The 22,575-nt window shown below is 40.4% G+C and overlaps 1 protein-coding gene across 5 annotated transcripts in view; it reads right to left on the bottom strand.

The window, feature by feature from the left end:
- Positions 1-22,575, bottom strand: part of ENOX1 (ecto-NOX disulfide-thiol exchanger 1) — a 561,141-nt gene that overhangs the window by 202,957 nt on the left and 335,609 nt on the right. For all 5 annotated transcript variants that reach the window (XM_059377619.1, XM_059377624.1, XM_059377621.1 and 2 more), the window contains 2 exons: positions 10,515-10,658; positions 9,545-9,682 (listed from right to left, as the gene is read on the bottom strand). In XM_059377619.1, the coding sequence (XP_059233602.1) occupies positions 9,545-9,682; positions 10,515-10,658 (282 nt within the window). The remainder of the gene's footprint in view (positions 1-9,544; positions 9,683-10,514; positions 10,659-22,575) is intronic.

Below are 22,575 nucleotides of genomic sequence, written 5' to 3'. Positions count from 1 at the left end.
TCAAATAAGGGAGCTGATGGTTGTAGCTCCCCTTCATATCTGACCATGATTAAAAACATGAAAGTTATACTTTAGAACAGTGTAAAGGCCAGGAAAAAAGTGACTTTTGCAAAATTTACACATCTTTATGGAGTTATTTACATACATGAATCAAACCATACTTTTGTTCCACAGTTTGGTTACGGAGCCCCTGGCTCCGTGTTTGATGATAGAAGAAACACAAAGATGAACTAGATGTGGTTCTTGCCCATATAAATGTACAGCCTAGCACAGTCTATTAGATAAATGATAGCCTAATTATATAAGTGCACAATGCAATATATCTACCACTCAACAATGTGGTATATAACACATAGTAAATGATAAGGCTGCAGAACAGTAAAAGGAAATAAGAGGAAACAAGATATAGTTGAGGAGAAGTCACTACAGAATTACTCCATATTGACACATAAAAGGCCTTGACATTAACTCAAAACAAAAATCCAATATATGGTGATGTGTGTGTACGCGTGCGCACGCACGTGTGCACACTGGATAGGAACATATAAATTAATTTTAAAATAGGAATTTAAGTTTGATTTTTCTTCCTGTTTCCAGTTGCATTAGAATGTCTACTAAGGGGGCAGCATACAATCAATTTTCCATTATGGAATGCAAATATTTCCCTTTAGCTCCTGTTGCTGTTAAAGATACAAAAGCGTCTCTATTCCAGAGGAAGAAAAGGAAACCAAGAAAATCAGAGAATGTTTGTGTTTCTAATGTATATGCATATATACACATTACATACTTGTATGTAATATGCATACATTTAATTTATCTATACATATGTAAGTACATTCAGTTATTTCAAAATATTTTTTCTAATTTTGGTCTAGCGAGTAAGAAAGTGACTAGTGTAGTTCAAAAGGCTAGTTGGATAAGTTGAGTAACACATACACCAGAGTACGAAAGACCAAGTAAAGACAAGGCTAATCAAGAGATGGAAACTAGTATAAAATTGTTTAAAAATACATTTGTTGTGGTCTACACAGGAAGAACAAAATTACACATTCATAATTCAGAAGTCAATCTATAAAGCAAGTAAATTCATGTGCTTCGTTGCACAGAAGGGAAAAATGACTGTATTTCAAGTGACTAGATCACGTTAGGCAAGCATCTGAAAAGGGTTTTCATTTTATAACATCTCTAGCCAACAAGGATACAGGTTGTTGTTACTTGTGGAGAGTTATTTGAGGACAAGCCTTGATTTGTTTTAAGTGATGCCAATTACCTTATATAGCACACAGCACAGGAAGAAGCAAATATTTTTTGGAAACAACTTGCTACAAATTCTCTCATCTCCAGAAATACTGTAGACGCACACGTCATGTATGGAGCACTGGGATGAGAGCTCCGGAAGGACAGCCACGTGTACCCCCAGCGCCTACAGCAATGCCGGACGCATGGGAGGTGCTCAGCTGGGTTATATCCAGGCTATCTACCTGGCTTGTTTTCTGGACTCCCAGCCACTTCTGGATGTATGCCAGACACCTCTCTTGCCAGCCAACCTGCCAACCCTGCCCCATCTCAGCCACCCCCTCCTACCGGCATACATTATCCCACGTTCACATCCTTGCAGTGGCCAAACTCCTCCTGCTTCAGGCCTTTGCATGGTGCATTTTATACTTCTAGAATTTCTCATCTTCTCAATTCCCCCTTCTCTTCCTGTTCTTCCCTCCTGCTACCTGTAAACTCTCATTCATCCTTGGGTGCTTAGCCCAAATATTCCTTCTTCAGAGGAACTTCTCTGCACACCCCCTCCAATACCTCCAAGCCAAGTTGGGCTCCCCATCGCGCTTTTGTAACATTTCACTGTTGTAATGAAACAATCCCTTACACAGTTGTTTGAACAACATCTGCTTCTTTCGAAATATGAATGCTGCACAGGAGGGTCACCTGTCTGTCGTGCAAACTGCTGTTTCTCTAGGGGCTTGTACAATATGTTGTACATTTTTGAACCTTCTGTAACACTGTGGAGAATGAATGAATATACCGATGTACTGTCCTAATGTCCTGGGGAGAAAAGGGTAAGTAACTGTGGGATGTGTAACTGAGCTGTCAAGAATACATGAGATCAGGGGCATACATTGTGAAACACAAGTTGAGGACCTCTTTGTTTTCTGACATTTGATAATGAAAAATCTTTCAGCAAGATGGAAAATAAGAGCTAAAGAAGACTCTGCACATCAACCTTTCAAGATCCCGGCCCCGGTGCACCAGGCTGTCTGGATCCCCTTCATCACGCCTGTGGTCAGAAAGGGCCACCGTTAACAAGGGAAGGGGCTAAAGAAAGGAAGCTTGCTGGAGTGTTACTTTCATCTTAAAAACAAGTATGTGGGATGGTTTACTGACAGAAATCCCATCTGAGCATCTCTGTAAGCTGATGGGATGGTTTCAGGCATAGATTCTTAGCTTATTGTGTTTTAAATCTCTCACTGCTTCTCTCTTTCCAGACTTTGGAGCCCTCCGATGGGCAGGAATCCAGTGGGTCAGGAGAGGAAGCAGATGAAGCGGATATTTGGAGACTCAGTTGTGGGTCAGACTGACACTTGCCTGAGCCGCTGAGGGCTTATTTAGAATTGCACAGCAAAAGCAAGCCTGGGGGGGAGAAGGGAGTCAGTGACCATCCATGGACCAGGACTGCAGAAAGCACATCCCCACCACCCCTTCTCTCATGAACCCTAGACCCTGAGATCTGACGGTTCTTCAAACTCAACACATGCAGAAAGAATCTTACCATCTTCCCCCCTCAACTTCTCTTCCAGCCTTCTCCATCACAGCCAATGACCCCAGCATTTACACAATTTCCGAAGCTAGACACCCAGGAGTCATGGTTGATTCCTCACTCCCTTTACATTCTATGAGGACTCAGTCATCAGTTTCTGTTGTTTCTAGAGTTAAACGTCTCCTGGGGCCCTTCAGTTCTCTCCATCTCCACTGCCATGATTATTATTGATTGCCGTCATTATCTCTTATCTGAGTAACCGCTACAGCCCTCCGTCCCACCTCCCTGCCACCTACATTTCCACTCTCCATCCATTCTCTGAAGGACTTAACAAAAGTTCTCTGTAAAAATGCAACTTTAATCACGCTACTCCCTGCTTAACACTCTTCGGTGACATCCTGTAGCCCCCTTTATCTGCTAGTGGCAGAACCACTCATCATGTTGATTTGTATTAGCTTATTTACTCTTCTCTGTTTCTCCTGCTAGGCTCTGAATGTCTATGTCTCATATTCCCAGCATTCGGCACAATGTCTGGCTCAATAAATCCCAGTTAAGAGCGATGCTCCGGGAGATGAAAGGATTTAGCACATGCCTTCTCATATCTGAGCATACTAAAGAGGATCAAGGTGTTCCTGGGAGGATTAAACAATCCGAGAAGGAAACGAGAAAAAAAATCTTTGGAGCGGGCGGAGAAGAATGAAAATGAGTGGAAGCCTGCGTGAATGGAAGAGGAGAAGGCGAGGATAGAGGGGAGCCTGTGGCCCATCCCGGCCTCCCCATGAGTTTCAAAGCTCGTCTCGTCTCAGAGGGCAGGAACGGAAGCAGTGATGGTGAAACACGAGAGCTTCTGAAGAAGCAGCAGCAAGGTGTGAGCTGAGGGACAATTCTGTGTGTTCACAGATCCTTGTAAGAGGGAAAACATCTTTTATTGGCTCCAAGGTAATCCCTGCTAAGGCAGGTGACACTACCTTGCAGATAGTGTTTCTGCAGCTAATAGGGAAGTGGGATGCCTTTTTGGAACACATATTCAAAATACAACAAATGGCATGCCAAGAAATTTGGGGTATGTCAATCAAAGTCAGTAACAGCTAAGGAGAGGCATTCAGACGGCCTGTCCAATGACAAACTGTCCCACATACTTGTTTTCTGAAAACAAAAATAACACTCAAACCGGCAAACTTCCTTTCTTTAGTTCCTTCATAGATGAGTGGTGACACCCCCTGACCCAGGCGTGATTGTGGGGACACAGAGAGCTCATATATAGTAGCCAGGCTCTTTAAAAGATGCTGCTCAGAGTCCTCTTTTGTTTTCATTTTCTATCTTGCCGAAAGAATTTGAAATTAGGAAAGAAAACTTCAAAAAGTTTAGAGACAAGCAAGGTATAATCTCACGGCCAGAGAATATGCAGGAAGTACTACCAATTCTCACACAGGCCTGGGGAAAAAACTTAAAGCCTGGGGCTGCAGCTGCCACTTTTTTGACTCTTCCAGTTGATGACTGTAACTTTGGAGAAGAAGCCAGTGTGGATCGGAAGGGAGCAGCCGCGCACACAGATGGCGTCAAAGCTCACGATCTGATGTTCGGGGTTTCGGCGGATGACACCCGTGGTGGGGGGCTCTTGGAAAGTGACACACAGCATAGAAAACTGGGAAGAAGGCTTCAGGCAAACTCCCGACCACAAGTCAATTATTTTGCAACTTGAGAGGAGGCAGTAGCACTGTTCGGTGAAAACATAAACAACACTGTAAACTAGGTCGTAGGCAGAGATCATAAATGACATAGAGAGAAGGATGGGAAAGGATCTCCCCAGCTGATGGGAAAAATCTGGGTTACATGGCTAGTCTAGCATCTCATGAGAGAACAACAGTTTTTGTTTTTGTTTTTGTTTTAAGGCTAAATTAAGTTTTGGGAAGCCTATGTATTAGATACTACTCTTTGAAACTATACTTTGCACCTTAGGATAGTAAAGGCTTTGAGGAAACTCACAAAGAAAGCAACCTATCTGTTTTAATCCCTGAATTTGCCATGGCTCTGTGGGCCCAGTAAATACTTCCAGGACATCCACTCTACCTAATAGCCATGTGGCACGGATGTTCTAACAAATTACTTTAGAAAAATCTAGATTTCTATCAATGTACGAAGTATTGAAATGCACAAAAATGAGAAGTTTCACAAAACTAAAAAGTATGGGGAATAAAATAAACATGAAACAATAACACAGGGAGGTAAACGTTATGTTATACATAAACCAAGACCCTGAAGTATGGGATTTAAGGCTGGGGTAAAACAACATAATGGTATGTTCTGGACCAAAGAAACCAATTCAATGTAATGATAAGCAGCACTTGGTAAGAAGAGGGTAAGCAGGAAAGTTTCTGAGAGGGAATGGAATCCTGGTGGGCCCATGTGAGGAGAGGAAAATGGAGAAGGGGTCTCCGTGGGAGTAACAACAGCACATTAGAAAGGCACGATGAGACAAGGGCAGTAAGTGATCTGATCTCCTAGGAAACCCTTCTGATAAAATCAGAGGACATGAAAAAAGGTGTGCCTTCCTTTGCTGATAATCTTCGTTCCTCAATAAGCACAAGGAATAGTAAGGCATGGACTGAGTATCAATTTAGTTTCAACCAATATGGGAAGACGGGTTGCTCATTTAGAAATATCAGCAACTTTGGGAGAAGGCCAGGTGCTCATAAAATCCAGTGTCTCCATAACCCTGTCAGAGAGAATTCAGCTGAGATGTCTTGGGAGGCAGGCCACACTAAATCATCTTTAAGCCCCTTCTGAGACCGTGGGGCCCGTGTTTCACATTCTGTCTCACACGCTGAACACTTTCAGAGGTGTCCCCAAGCGGACTGTGAGACGAGCGCTGGCTGTAGCCGTGTGGAAAGGAATGAGCAGGAAAGGAATGGGGTACGGTAACAAAGCACAAGGTCGGTCATATAAATACTCGATCGAGCTCTCAGAGCTGAAGCAATGTGGTGCTTGGACAAACACAGATCAGTAGTACAGAGCAGATACTTCACGAGTAGATTAAAATACACATAACGGAAGGTCTGATCAAAGAAAGAAGTAAACCAATGGAGACACAGAAAACTGGGAATACCTATTAACTTCCAGCCTGGGCCAAGCATTTCTGTAGTTAGAAATGCAATAAAGAACTCATCAAGGAAAAGTTAAACCTATTAAAAAAAAAAAAACAGCATTAAGGGGCCAAAAACAGACTAGATAAGTATTTTTTAGGAGATATGAATTCCAAGATTAAAATGCTTAATTGTTAATGACCAAAAACAAAACAAAACAAACAAACAAAAATCTCCACCAAGAGCTCTGTGTGATAAATGGATATGGTGTGAAAATCATCTATTTACAAAGGAGGAAACAGGAATAGGAGATAGGGAGGGAAAGTAAATAATTTAAAAAGGATAGTTATAAAATAATTTACAAAGGATAGTTATTACAAAGAATTTAAGATCAAATAATAGGATGCCATCTTTACATATCAAGTTAGCAAATAAATATTAAATACACATATATTTTGGAAATTAATTGTCCAGTATTTCACTTCAAAATACTCATTTCTGGTCACCTACTAGTTCAACACAGAGGAATCTATTCAAGGGCAATAATTCTAATTGCTAAAAAGCCCTATGCATAGAAATGTTCATGTAATATTTTTTTTTAAAAGAGCAAAGGGAAGGAATAAGTTAATAGTTAATATAGTTACCTGCATAGGTACTATGCAGTTATTGCATGTAAGTAATCATATTAAAATCTCACAACAATCCCATGAAGTAGATATAATTATCATTTCTCAGGAAAGGTAAAATGTTTCCACATGCTTGAAGAGATTAAGTTCTCCAAAGAAACTTGGCTAGGAAGAGTAAAGCAATGGAAACAGTCTACATAGAAACACTAGCATGGTTAAATAAATTGGAGATTCCTTCAATGGACTAAATTTCTTAAACATAAAGCAATAACATGGAAAAGTAATTTAGGAAAAGGTGTTACTAAAAATGCATCATTGAATAGCTTGCACTTCATATGATTAAACCATTTGGGTGGAAAGAAGACTGGAAGAGAATACATACACACGAAGTAAATAAAAGCGATCCCGACCCTGTGACAGAGTCAGCCGGCAGCTCTGGGAACAAAGCAAAGTGCTGTTCCACTGGCGGAATGCGGACCTGATGAAGGGGCGCCCAGGAAGAGCCTGAAAGGCTCAAAAACAGTTTAAAGCAGGCTGGCTAATACAGGAGATAGAGAACGTAATTCAGGGCAGATACGGTAAATCTTCTGTAACGAGCAGGGCTGTAATTCTTTTCATGGTAAGTTGCTGGGAAAATCATAAATTGGTCATGGTTAAAATGTCAGAAGACTCAAAATCATAAGAAAAAATAATGAATTATTGAGGTTGAGGCTTACTCTGGAAGTTGCACAACATTTTCGGAGAGAAGTGGGAGGTGGAGACGAGTCATTTCTGCTAGATGAATATTTCAATTAGGCAACTGGGAAACTTTGGGTGGAAAAATACAAATCTTTGCTGTCAGTCAGTAGAGGGAGGTATCTGTCTGGGTCAAGCTTTAGGGAAAAGGGGTCTGGATAAACACATGTCCAAATCATGGAAAATGTCCCTTACGTCCATACATACATGTCATGCACTAGACTAATCCTCCCTTCTACGTGAATTTTTTTTAAAGATTTTATTTATTTATTTGACAGACAGAGATCACAAGTAGGCACAGAGGCAGGCAGAGAGAGAGGAGGAAGCAGGCTCCCTGCTGAGCAGAAAGCCTGATGTGGGGCTCAATCCCAGGACCCTGGGATCATGACCTGAGCTGAAGGCAGAGGCTTAACCCACTGAGCCATCCAGGCACCCCTTCCACGTGAATTTTATAATATTTTGAGGAATTTTAGAAATATCCTAAGTACAATGCTTTGTAACTTAATTTTTCTTTTTTTAATTTTACAGAGAGAGAGGGAGAGAGTGCGCACACCTGCAAGTTGGGAGAGTGGCAGAGAGAGAGAGAGAATCTTTAAGCAAACTCCCCACTTAGCTCAGAGCCCAATGTGGCCTTGATCTCAGGACCCTGAGATCAAGATCTGAGCCAAAACCCAGTGACGCTTAAGTGACTGAGACACCCAGGCGCCCCTGCAACTCAATCTTTGACTTCCCTTTTTCTGTTTCCCACTTTCCCTACCTCCTGTCTTCTCTCATGTTCTTTCTTACTAAATGAAAATATTATATCTTATTATATGAAAAAATAAGCCATATGTAAATACCTATAAGTATACACACATGTAATTTACTATAACTAGTTTAGAATTTCTATCTATGGACATTATTAAAAAGCTACAACAACCAACTACAACAACTAACTACATAGAAGAGCTACATAGCTCTTCTACGTAGCAAATTAAAATTTTCTTCTGAGAATAACTCAACCAACAGATGCTTGGTCAACTCAGTACAAAATACACAAGTCCGTGGGTGTAGAAATGACCTCTCCAAAAGCTGTTGGTTTCTACCTGATGTGCACCATCTACCCTCATCTAACTCGATGGGCAAAAGTGAATTGTTCTTCTGACATTAAAACAATGACCATAACATAATAACTGTTACCTTTCCATTGCAAATTCTAGGAGGGAGGGACCACACCTGCTTGATTTACAGCTGGAACTCCCGCACCCCCTCACCCTGCACTGGGACAGTAACCCAATAAATACTTGCTGAATGAACCAATGAGTGAGTGAGTGAATACTGCGAATTTTATGTAACTTGTCAGATAGCTCAAGTCCTACCTCCCTGATAATATCTTCTCTTAGAGCCCCAGTAGTTCATCTTTCTGGAAATTACTACATTATTAGCCTGCACCACTACTTAACACCTGGTTCTACACATTGATTTTGTGCAATTTTTTTTCTTTTTTTTCTGTGTTTTGCAATTTAGGGAGACATGGTCCTCAAATGTGTATATATATATATGTATACACACACACAAACACACACACATATAATTATTAATTTAAAAATTTTTGATTTAAAAATTAAAATTTTAAAATAAAAATTAATTTTAATCTGTTGACTTTAAATATACATTAATTTATACTTAATATAATTAATAAATATATATATTCTGTTTCTGAATGTACTTTTACAGGGCACTTGGAAAATCCTCAATAAACATGTATTAAATTAACGGGTGAAATTTTTTAACTGGCCTTCTACTTTGTGACATTTCTAAACGTTTTCCTTATTTAATGCATTTTATTATGATTCCTAAGTGTGATGGGAAAAAATGTAGACTATGGAGTCTGTTGAGTTGGGTTTCTAGTTCTGCTACTTCAGTGCTGGAAAAGCCAACTAAAGGCTTGTCCTTTGTTTCCCTGTCTTTTAAATGGGAACATTAATCAATCATTCAATCAATCAATAAACCACAATACCTACTTGCTTCAAAAAGATGAATCAAATGGCATAATGTGAAAGAGTTTTGCGAATTAGAAAGCGAATGTTAGCTCTTCTATGTAGCAGTTTAAAATGTGAACTCGAAACTGCAATGCTATGAAGGTTACACACCGCCTAGGGCCTTTTTCTTCTGAGAATAGCTCTTCGGCAGGAGAGCGAGGTGATGAGGAGAAGAACCTCCAGCACAACCTGCCAAACATGCCCCCATCATAAATCACCGACTCTGCTCAACACTTGCGTGTGAGGGAGATGACTGGGCCCCTGTCACCCCCACCCTCTGGCACTGCCGCCAAGTCCCTTCAAGCCCAACCTTACCGGACACGAGCTGCTGTCCAGGCAGCCCCACAGGAACCATGCCCAGGTTATTCATGGCGGTGGCCCAGGCTGTGGGATCTGTCACGGACATGTTGAGCTGCGTGGTGTCTATCGCTATACTCCCCAAACCATCGGCTGCTGTGGGAAGAAACAGTGACTTCCAGTCAACAAGGCGAGAGAGTGTTTGTCTTAAAGGAGAGCACGTTTCTGGAGAAGGGAGACTTCATTTAGCACATTCCCAAACCACACAAAAATAAAGCGCTGTAATCTACGGCAATGTTTTCTCCAGACGTAAACATAAAGAGTTTCCGAATACATTCTGGGAGGAAACTTAATGACATGTAGTTTGTATTATCCACAGCATGCCATTAAGAAAGGACTCCTGGAAAAACAAAATGAAAGCAAACTGAAGAACTGCTTCTTTCTCTCAGTGAAAAAACACTAGTTAAGTTCCAAGGTTGAGAGGCAAAGCAGGCTTACTCCTTTGGTTAAAACAAGTCGATTGGCTTAGTAGATTAAAAATAAATGCAATCATCTGCTTCTGAGTAGGATTCTGGAGCAGGCACACCTTCTGACTAATTAATAGAATCTTTAGAAACAGTTGTCAACTAGCCAAGCTGATCCTAACTGAATTCATTAGTGTTACCTTGTAACGTATTCTTTCCCTAATGTTAAGAAAATGCAGGTGTCTGCCTAAAAGTGTCTTTCAAAATATTTCTTCTAAGGTCAGACTTTCAGCAAAACAAGCAAATAAATAATATTAAAAACAAATAGCAGAGTTAAAAAAAAAAACCCTCAACAAAATATGTGCCATTTGACTGAATGCTTCTTAACGTACACTAGCTCCACGACCTGGTTTCTTTAAAGATCCAAGGTTCCTGGGTCAACGCACAAGTTCGCGACCAGGCCAGTTTTCCACTAACTCAAAAGGCCTTGCTTGTGTCCTGTGCCAGCTGCCCGCGACGTTTACCTGCAGCCATCATCTGAGGAAGCTGCTGGGGACACCGGGTGATGCTTTCAAGGCCACCAGCATCTACTACTGAAGCAGGACCATCCTGGGCAGCAGGAGCGCTCTGATGGCTGAGTGCAGGGTCCCCACAGAGGTCATCGGATTCTGCAAAAGGGAAAACAGTGTGGTGAGTGATCATGATGGGGACCTGAGGGAGCCCTAGAGAAGAGAACTGCAGTTTAGGGAAAAACAGAGAATGGCAAGGGGCAAGTTTCCATCACAGAGTCACGGGCACGGGCCGAGTGCAGGGGCTACTTCCCGTGCCCCAGCAGCCTGCTCCTGTCTGGGTTCACAGCTCCGGGTGCGGGGGGTCAGCCATCAGTTCCCTGGGGAGCCGCGCTGCTGGATAGGCAGCCCCAGGCACCAGTGAGCAGCTAGGGCCTTGCCTCCTCCTGAAGAGAGATCACAGACAGGGCTTATCAGCCCCGGTACAGCCTCTTCCACACACTCCACATCAATGCAGAGGGCAGACTTAGGGCTAAAGATGATTTTTTTTTTAAGTTAAAAAATTAATTGATGTTGTTATTTTGGAAGACAGTCGGCCGTCTGTGAAATGTATTCAGACAGGGGGAAAAAAAGCAGGGAAGGAGAAGAGAAAGGCATGAAGCTCTTTACCTTGAGGCTGGTAAAGGAGTGCACCCAAATTACAATAGCCAGGGAAGGCAAAAGGAAAGAATGGCAGGCAGTGCATAAAAGAAGACCGAGAGGATGTTGGGGCAGCAAAGGAAACGCAGTTGTTTCTTTTAGTTCTATGGAGATAAAGTGAACAGGCTACAGTTTGTTTGGTCTGAATTTTCCCTAAATTCTCACAAAACACACACACACACACACACACACACACACACGCCTGTATTTTTATTACACTTTTCATAGCACTTTTCTAATAAAAACAAGTATCAATAAAACATTTAATAAAGCTGCAAAGGAAAGGGTGCCTTTATTGCACACTATTTATAAAATGCTACGCCTTCTCTCCATCCTTAAAGATGCAAAACCACAGCATTCATACCTACATATTTTTTTCATAATGCATATTTTAAGGGCACTTTCACCAGTTTAAAACTGAGAAGTCAAAACATACTGCTTAGATGTGTGATCTGAGAATTTTGAATTTTAAGATTTGATATAGCAATTGAATTTAATTATTACTTTCTATTTAGGTATAAATTTAGAATTTTTAAATTTTTTTTTAAGATTTTACGTATTTATTTATTTGATAGAGAGATAGAGAGACAAGTAGGCAGAGCAGCAGACCAAAGGAGAGGGAGAAGCAGGCTCTCCTCTGAGAAGAAGGCCCGACTCGGGGCTTGATCCCAGGACCCTGGGATCATGATCTGAGCTAAAGGCAGATGCCTAACAGACTGAGCCACCTAGGCAACCCTAGAAATTTTTCTAAGCCATGTTTCTGCCAATGGATATTGTAGAATTAGAGGTTATGGCCCGTTTGTGCATGTCTAGTGCAAAGTTTGGCCCTTTTATGGTATGTTCTTTTATTTCTTTGAGTCTTAGGTAGAAGAATCAGTAATCCCTTTGAACACTATACTGCCAAAGAAAACTCACTGCCTGCTAAGTATAGGTTTAGCTCAAATGGAAGCTCACATTTCAATACCTCAAGGATAGGTGGATAAAATGAGCAAATTGTTTCCATGGCCTCCACAAACCCCTAGTCTGAGACCAGAGAGGCAAGCAAGATAGTGGGGATTTTCCTAATAATTTGTCAGCAAGGCAAACCATCATCATGCAGTAGAAAACAATTCAACTTTGGGAGCAAACTGGACACAGGACAAATGTTTTATATCTTGCAATTAAACTCTATTATCCAAATGAATTGAGAACTTGTGTATCTATGGTGAATCAATGATCTTGGGCAATGGATGCCATCAGACGACAAGTCTCACCATCGAAATTCAACTCAGTAACATAAAGACACAGCTAATCTAAGTGTGTGTCCTTTGGCTACCCATGTACCAGCTATATTTCTATGATGAAACTTCAAAGCACTTTCCCCTCTCCAACTTCAGCCAGTTCAGATCACCACAGCAGAGTCTGGCTACACTGTTCCTTCTTTGGCTCGAATGGCCATGTCGTAGAGTCATTTCAGATCATGGCAAGGTCACTATTTGTCTTACTTATCTCCCCAAACTAAGTTTAGTTGGCTGGCTTCCCTCCAGTTCGGGCTCTCGTCAGATGGGCATTAATCACAGCTTTCTGTCCAATGAGTCTACAGTTCTGGAACTTTACAGCGGAGAACATCCCTTTACTTTGTAGACTTCGCAACTCGTACCTGACCAACCATATTTCACTTTGTCTTTTTACAACAGTACTTTAGGGATGGTGTCAGCTTTCCATGGCTCCATAACTCTCTGTTCCGATGGTAGTTTTTTTCTTTAGTGGTTATGGTGTTACAAAGGGGCATCAAATGTCCTGGGGGCCCACAGCACCTCCGCACGCTTTCATCCCCATCCTAAAAAGATGCATTCATTCATGTATACATTGAGTCCATCAGCGAAACAAAAACAAACCAACAAAACCTCATTGCTTTGTTGGCAAGATGTGGCTTGTAAACCTTATTCCCTAAGGAGACTCTGACATCTGTTACCTGTCTTTAGTCTACCAACCCAATGGTTTCAGTGTCATACAACTTCATGTAGCTACCATCTACCCAGAATGGTAACTCTAAAGTAAGTTCTACAACATCTTAGGCATATCCAAGAGTCTTAAGGATGCTATGCGTTCTTTTAAAAATGTTAATTTCCTTGATGCTCAGACGAAAGATGATATTTTTAATTAATTACTACCCAGTAATTTATGAACAGTGGCAAGAGTGATTTTCATACTCTACTAACATCTATCGTTCCTATTGAATACCTGCCTCTTTAGATGACTCAAAGCCATAATGCCTAATTTATCATTCAAATCAATTTCTCTGCCTTTGTGTTCTTATTTCTAAACTATAGAAAAGATTAATATTGCTAATGGTGTTTATTTACACACAGAGATGTGGGGAGTTAAAAAATTATAGCTAATAAAGTACTTGGAATATAGTAGGTGCTAATTATTATTATTTTATTTGGAAGTGTAGTGTTTCTATTAAGGTACCCTGGGATCTTACTGTTCTACTGGATAATTATGCAATTAATTCTAAAACAGTGAGTAACACTTGATATTTCTAAAAGTAAGCATTGCCCTAGTTTTCTATGCCACACCTAAATGGTAGCAAAATGTTTCACTTTCTAAAAATCCTTTATAAAATAATATAATGTGATTTAAAAGATGTGTGATTTTTTTTTTCCTCTGGGTTTTTTTCCTGTCTATGCAACTATGAAAGCTTTCAGGAGACTGATGACCAATTATGAAATTGGTAGTATGAATTTACAGTTTTTAGGGCGATGAGATCATCACAAAATAATCAGATGTACAAAATGCCAAAGATAACAATGCAGCTTTGTCCAGGGTTCAGCTGAAATCTAACCTGTTCTTTATTAAGGTATATTCAAGTACAAAACCTCATACTCAATTTCATAACTGTTTAACAAGCTCTAAGCTCAGGATTTATCAATGCGGCAAATTAATTTTTCAAACTGACCAAGCCTATGCAAATACTATTTTCTTCTTCCCCCTCTCAAAAACAGCCAAACAAACAAATGGCACGTGCTTCTCTCACTGTAAATAACACAGCTCTTGCTAACCCGGTCCAACTTTTACAGGTCCCAAGGGCATACACATGCTATGAATAATAATACCCATCTGTAACTATCCACAAAGCATAGATTGCTATAAAATGGGGTGGAGATGCATTAAGTTTTAAAAATTCTCTTTCTTTTTAATTTAAAAGAATGATTTTGTTTGATGTTAAGTCCTCAGGTTCATGCCTACTTCAGTAGAAAAATAATTATAGTGAGAAAATCATATTTATTAATGTGTTCTTAAGAGTTGGTTCCAAAGGAAACTTATTTCATATGACATGTGAATCTTATTTTACAGGAACTATTCATTAGCATTAACATGGCTTATACTTATAGCAAAAAGAGAAATGCATTCCCATCCAAAGTTCTACTTTTCTTTTCCAGGATGAAGAAAGTATTTCATTTTGATGTTCATGTAATCAGTAGGATGCTTTTGAGGTTATAGAAATGTTCCCTAGTTTAAAAAAAAACACAGAATATTGTTAAAGAGATGGTGCTTCTTTATTAATTCCATGATTTTTAAGCAACTGTCTATGAATAATAAGAGAGACATTTCTGCTTCCTGCAATGGTAAACTAAGTAATTCACACCAATTCTCCCACTGAGAAACAACTAGAAAAGCTTAATGTCTTTTCAGCTGTTTTGTGAAATTCTATTATTTCTTCAAATACAAAAGGATCCCAAAGGACATACTCTAATTACTGTAGAGGGTTACTAGGCTTCTAAGGAGAATGGGTCCTGCCACATATTGGGTCTTAGTGTTTTACTGATCTAGGAAATGAGTGGCCTCTGCAAGTTTTGAGGCAGAGTGGAATTGTTTTGAAAAACATGGTAAAAAAAGGACCCTAAGGGTAAGCACACTGAGGGGAAATAAAGAAGGGGTCTTGGTGGCCACCAGTGGGGAAAAAAACACTTTGGAAAAGAGAAATGATGAGGCAGATTTTCAGGTGGCTCATTGGGAAGTATACAATGTATGCCAGCATTTTCCTGCCCTACTCTAGACAGAAATTCCTACGTGACTCCCTAATTCTTAGATAGGAGTTATTTTGGGAGTTCTGGGTGTGCTTCAGGGGAGCAGCTGATAATGAAGATTACTTAAGGTACCACATGATAAGGCATGATAACTTTTTCAAGTCTGTTAAATATACAGGATGTTGGCTATGAATGATCAGTATCTCCTGATTAATGAGAATAAAAAGATTAAGGTTTCAAAGAAGAGATTTAGATTTAACTGGATTTTATGAAGAATTAGAGTTTATGGGAGAATTCCTAATGGGAGAATTGTAAAGTAGGAATATTCTATCAAAGAAGGATACAAAGATCATTCTCAGTGATGGAGAAAAAAGTCACCTCTTGGAGACAATTCTGGGCAGAGGTTGGAACTAAGCAACGAGCAATTCAGGCAGGGCTGAACCTTAATAGCACGTTCTGGCAAAACCATGAAATCAAAATGGTCTTCTTTAATATCTAACCTGTGACTCATACGTTTATACAATCACTGGCCTCTTTTCAATAGTATCACGATTTGACATACACAGCAGTGCTGTGCCCCTGAGGAGAGACCCCATTCCCTGGTTCATAGTTTGTAGTTTATTCTTTAAATGAGAAGGCAAAGGAGATATGTACTCCCCCCACTATGCTCCTACAGCTCCCTGGACCTTTATACCAGCATTTGTGACTTTGTATTCGAATTAGTTGTTTATGTCTATGTCCCTTATAAACAACACGCTTAAAATGATTCAGGAGAAGAGTCATCTTTGCATACCTTGCAGCTAACAAGCACAGTACCCAAAATGTGGCAGATGTGTATGTGTTTGCACTCTCTCTCTCTCCATATATATATATATATAGATAGATAATATAATAATAAAATATAGGTAATAAATATATATATCTGTATTTATTATCTATATTTTCATTAATGAGGGGGATGAGTTGACCCATTATATGTAATTATATATGTCATGTGTAATGTAGAGTAATATAGATTACATATAATCAATATTACATATAATACAAAATTTGTTATATATAATGTTATAATGTTTATAAATTCATGAAATATATGGAAAATGATATATAAGTTATATGTGTGTATATATACACATTCATATATGTTTTTCGAGTGAATTCAGTCACAGAAGGAAGAAAGGAAATTAAAAAGGAAAATAAGATGAGAAAGAAGAAAATAATAAAGGAGCAAAGGGTTAAACTTCAGTTCCAGGGTCCAATTCCAAAGGCTGGAGTTCTGAAAGCTAAAGAACACAAGAGGGTAAATTGCTTCTGGAAACTAGAACACAGATGAATTTAAAGTGTCAAAGGAAGACAATTTTTAAAATGCTAGATCCTTCCAGATAAGCTTTTGGTGCACTTAACAAGTCATTCTCCAAGATCTAAGATCCCACACCTCCCTGGCAGGGTCATAATCAGGCTACAGTGAGGCTCCCGCTTGGTGAGACTTTTTGCAGCTGTTCTTTGAATGTACTGAAATCTATAAATAACAGCATCTCCAGACCCATTAAGCAGGACATTAGTGTAATAAGGGCACAGATATACATATATGCTGAAGAAGTGAAATCATTGGAAGAAAGGAAAAATCTCTATTTGACGTGCACCACAGAGGACAAAAAGCAGGTCTGGCCATTTCTCAAGCACAAAAGGTTGTTAAGGATTTGTGATTACATCCTCCATTTTTCCACTCTATCTAGCAGCCTGTTTTAAACTACAAATCATTGTCCTTCCATCTGGGAAGGACATGGTTATTGAATGGATGATAGGGTTTTACCCATGACATGTCTGTCTTCAAAGAACTCAATGTTGAAAGAGACAGAGGGAGATGGAGACAGAGAGAGAGAATATGATTGAGACAAAACAAGGTCTTCTTCTGAACTCATGAAATCAAACAAAATCACCAGATTTGCCAGAGACAGCTCAACCAGCATAGGCATGAAAGTAGATAAAAGCCAATTATCTTCTGACACCAAGAAAAATACAGCTTGGCATTACATTTGTAAGTGTAGAAAAATGATAAAGGTAAAATTATTTTGTTTTCAGAAAACCTATGCTTTTAAAAATATTATATTTCATATTTCTAAATTGAACAAAATAATAAAAGAGAAAGCTTGAGACCACAGGGAAAAAGTATTTCCCTTTCCATTAAAAATGGAAAAGAAAACATGACAAGATGCTATGGTGACAATATATAATTTCAAAGTCTTTGTATAGGCAAGTTTTAAGATACAGGAGCTTCCGGGGCACCTGGGTGGCTCAGTGGATTAAGCCTCTGCCTTCGGCTCAGGTCATGATCTCAGGGTCCTGGGATTAGGACCCACATCGGCTCTTTGCTCAGCAGGAAGCCTACTTTCTTCTCTCTCTCTGCCTTCCTCTCTGCCTACTTGAGACCTCATTCTCTCTAATAAAAATAAATTAAAAAAAAAAAAAGTTATAGGAGCTTCCACACTTAGGTTAGTTCAGATTTTCTGAGAAGGGCAATATTATATCTGAAGGCTGTTTATGAAACATGTAATGGGTCAACTCTGACCTCTCATTCATGGATATCCATCAACCGCATACACAATATGTTGTCATACGTTGTTTCCTACCTTCCAAAATACACCTAGCACAGGGAACGTTATCATTGCTGACTCTGCTGGCGAGTGAATTATTAAAGGACGCAATCTCATTCATAAACATAAGCCTGGGTCCATTAAAGCCAGAAGAGTCTCACTTTAAGCAAAGCTTTTTCTAAATCCTAACAATTCAGGACAAACACACCAGGTTCACAGAACATCAAGGTTCAAGCCTGAGATTTCATTAATTTCAACTTCTCCTGGGTGTGGACTGCCCACCAAATCAATCACAGACAAATTTATGAATGTGAATCAGGACAGATTAGAGAACTGGTGCTTCTTCTCACTGGACAAGTTGGTTTCCTGTTTGCACACTCTCTGTTCTCCTCACATTCCCATTCAAACAGTTCTGCTGGTGAAACCAAGCAAAGACAATGCTGTAACTACACAGAAACTTCCCTTGAGATGGCAGAGCAATGGGTGGCCAAGGAAGCGCAATAGAGATGCGAAGAAGCAGACCTTCTGAGAGAGAGGTAACACCTCCAAAACAGACTTTGGGCAGACTTCAGGCTTCAAAGGTATGAGGTCTATAAACCACCCATCCATCAAAAAGTAATTTTGTATGCATGTATAATGTATTTGCATGTATGTGGCATATTGGTCCCATGCTGGCTTTTCCAACCCCACTTCTACACAGAAGCAAGTTCTGTAAATGCTATTATCTTCTTATATAAGAGAAGGCTGGCAATATCATTCTATAATTTGTGCTGTTTTGAACTCTGTTTTTTCATTATGTACTCATTTTACACATTGCCCCAACCATGAAAAACGTATTAAGCTACAAAGTGGAACATTTTAATTGTAGCGGGTGACTAAAACTGACCCTTACCTGGCTGCAAACTCAGGTAAATGAATTATCTGTTTTCTGAAAAAAGCCCTGATTAGAACTTTCTAATCTATGGAAATCTCCCTGCAGTAAAATTCAGATCAGAGCCTGACCAGCCTGAGCCAGACGCTCATCCTGATTAACATTTCTCCTCATTGGGTCACAAACAACGCTTTAGTTATTCTTTAAACTAATGTGCTCTTAATGATGCCTTTGCAACACCATGGATGAAGTATTAGCCCTAGAGTCATGACTGCCCCAGGATTTAGACTTAGCAGGACTCCTAACCTCCACTGGGGTGCCCAGAGCCAGAGGCCTTGTTTTCTGTTTCCTTAAATGACCACACACAGCCCTTGTTTACGGTCTGAAAACAGAGAACAGGATGGTGGGGGGCCTTGGATTCCTAGGAGCAGTCCCTTCCACTCCGTGGAGAGTCACAGACGCTGTGGTTACCTCATGGGAGTGGGCCAGCTGGAGAAGGGCTTGCTTCTGGGGCAAACGAAAGTACAGCCAGATATTTGGTAATTTCTGGGCTGGTGGGAAGTGTTCTGAGGAAGTGGTCAAGCCCTTGGTGTCCCTGGCTGTGTTCACCAAGCTTCACATGGAAATGCTCAGACAAGAGGAAGGCCTTCAGGGCCTGAAAACATGCAGGTTCTTGAGCTTAGAGGCTGCAGGGTGTGTAGCAAGGTGGTTTTAGCCTCTAGGGACATTTGTGATTTTGAAGCTAATAGAAAGATGGTCTTGGTTCTTTTGTGGTGAAGGCTTTATGTTCTAACTGCTCTTGGAGGTGGGGATCCTCAGAGGTAAAGACTTGCCTGACCATCGTGATCTTAGCGAGAGCTCTGTAACACAGAAATCCTCCATGGAGGCTCCTGCCCCTGAAAAGCAGGGTGGGATAAAGGCAACGGAGGGCTCCAGCGCTGCGAACCAGGCTGAAGGTCACTGGAAAATGCTGCTGTCGTAGCTGTAACTCCATTTCTGCTCTCAATCTTGGTTACATATTTCCATACAAGGGTGTAAATGTGCTATCCTCCACCCTACCTTCCCCCATTAATACTCCTTCTCCCTGTCAGTAGGAGGAAATATGTGCCTCTTCAGAATGTCAAACAGAAATCCTTCCGTACAAGGGAATGGCATTTGGAGGACTAAGCTCCTCAAATAGCATCTCTTTTTCTACTCCAGTCTTCCAGATCAACAACGCATCTGCCCTGGGAAAGTAGCCTAGTTTTCTAGCTGTGGCTGTGTTATCATTTATGAACTAAAGGCACAGAGTCTCCCATAATGCTGGAGAGCTGAAAACATTTTGTGTCAACAGACAGTGAAAAGTGCATCATCAGAACCAAATACTTATTTAAGGAAACACCAGGAAACGTTGTGTTATGACAACTTCTCTAATTCTCAAATTTAATAGTCATATAGACTTCATTACCACTGAAAATCGGTTGTAAGTGTGGCTTTCTCAAATTGCAAAAAACTCCTGAGTCTGCCCCGTTATGGATAAATCAGAGCTGGTTTTCAATGAGAGGAGTCACTCGTAGGAAAATCATTTCAAAAGCAGAATTACAAAAGTTCTGTCCAAAAGTCCTATAGACAAAATGGTATCGAATATCAGATGTGAGTGTATTTTGTGTGTCCAGTGCCATGGGTGGGGGGGCCTCCAAAAGCGAAGTCCAGCTGCCAGTCACCCCAGGAGTCTGCAAAAGTCTTATTAAGCGGCTACTCTGAGGCTCTGTCTCCTTCCTGCCTACAATGTGTGAGATAAACAAGGGTCTATTTTCCCCTAAAATTTGCCAACCTCCGTTTAGGATCAAATGCTATCCCCAGTTACTTCTTCACAGACCACTTACCTATGATTGGGGGGGAAAGTGGAGGAGGGTAAGAAGACTGACCAGAAGAAACGGATACGAGAGGAAAACATCTGGCCTATGGTACTGACTGTAATTTCATGTTAGCTTTAAAGTAATCATTTTTATTTATGGTTTTCTTATTTATAAAAAAAAGAAATTATGCTGAATGTGCTTTGTGGGAATTACAGAGCATTGTTATTGCTACCGTGGTTTATTATTTTCACAGCAAGATGGCTTAAACCCAACCTCGACAAATATTTTAAATGAATTCCCACTAGTCCGAACGCATCTTTTTTTTTTCCTTTTTAGTCTTAATGAAAAAGATATTCTGCTCCTCAAGTCCTCGGATGTTCTTATTCTTATGCAATTCTAAATGTTATGGTTTATTAGGAGAAAATGTTTATTGTAAAATAATGGTGAAGAAAATGCCCGGTGCCCAGGGGCGGTTCTACAGTGCAGCATACATAAGGGTGTTTGACGGGGCAATGGCTGCCAACTCCAGATAGTCGCCAGGCTTTGACCATGAATGCAATCAAAATAATGACTTTATGACTTGCATAGTCAAGTAGACATGTGTTCACGTACTTCTCCCAAGTATCAACCCGACACAGTCACTAAGACACAAAGCATTTTATTAGTAACCGACCAACAAGGCCAACATCACTGGGAAACACATAATCAACATGGAACTAAATGCAGCATCCTTTCCAGACTTCTCCCAGTACAATCTCTGAATACTAAAGTCGTACTAACAGGAGACACACCATCCTCATTCAAATAGACGCCCCAAGCCCATGCTGCCATTCTAACCCACTGATGCCACAGTCCCTTTTTCTCTGATAGTGACATTTGTGGCAGTGGAATCCAGTGACATTCTTTCCAATCTGAGAATAAACATCATTATGGGCTAGGTAGATGGAAATGAATATTCTTTCAAGGGCATTTTTATTTTCAAGGTATTGTGATTAACACTAATACTTTTAATGAGTTCAGGAATTGAACGTCTGTAAGGTAAAGGGAGAATATCATTCCTTCAGCCCTTCTCCCAGAGGCACCCCATGGGAAAATAGCTTCTTGTGTAACAATCCCACATCTTTGATCTTATGAAAAATCAACAACCACCTACAAGATAGATGTTATTGGCCAATTTCTACAGAAGATGAAAAGGTTCAGAAAGTGAAGACTTTGGCTCATTTACCCAAGGTCACAAAGCTAATGAATCGCAGAACCCCAAGGTTCAGTTCATTTTAGCGGGGGCCTCTGTTGTAGATTTGGGGAACTGAGGTTTTCTCCAACAAAGGCCAGACTCAGAAGCCCTTCTTGGTTTGACTGGCTCTAAAGGCACCGGTGTCTGAGGTGAAGGGTTACTCCATTCCCCGGGGACACATTCACTCAGCAGATCTTTATTAAATCCTTATTGTATGCAGGCAATGTGCTTGAGAGCAAGAATGTAATGGCGAGCAAGACACAGACACAGTGTGGGTCTGCAAAATAAAAAAGCATTACCAGACTTGGGCTGGCTGTAGTGTGGCAAACTAGGTATTCCTAGTGATGAGGGAGCAGAAGGCAAGCCGAGGACAAAGAACAAGCTGACACCCTGCAAACCAACCCCCCCACTCCCAACTCCTGGGTGGGACATGTGTAACATTCATCCAGGAAGCTCCCAACGGTCTTAATATTAATGTGTTCCTAGAGGGAAAAACTACTTGAACTTGACAATGGCAAGGCCTCCAGTATCCAGTAAGTCCTTAACATATGACAATCCTTTTGAAACCTCCCTTTTCCTTACCTCCCCCAACTCCCAAGATGACGATCAGCCACCCCTCATAACCCCCTTGCAGCAGCTCTTTCTGCCCACGGGTCCTGTCCCTGTGCTTTAATAAAACCAACTTTTTGCACCAAAGATGTCTCAAGAATTCTTTCTTGGATGTTGGCTCCAGACCCCAACCCACCAAACCTCACCTACATTCCAAAACCGTATCACCAGGAACTTGCCTATCATAAGAAAATAATAACAACAACAACAAGATTCTG

This window comes from Mustela nigripes, chromosome 15 (assembly GCF_022355385.1).
Source record: "Mustela nigripes isolate SB6536 chromosome 15, MUSNIG.SB6536, whole genome shotgun sequence".
Classification (NCBI taxonomy): Eukaryota; Metazoa; Chordata; class Mammalia; order Carnivora; family Mustelidae; genus Mustela; species Mustela nigripes.
The sequence above is the reverse complement of the archived record's forward strand: the minus strand, read 5'-3'. Positions and strand labels throughout refer to the sequence as shown.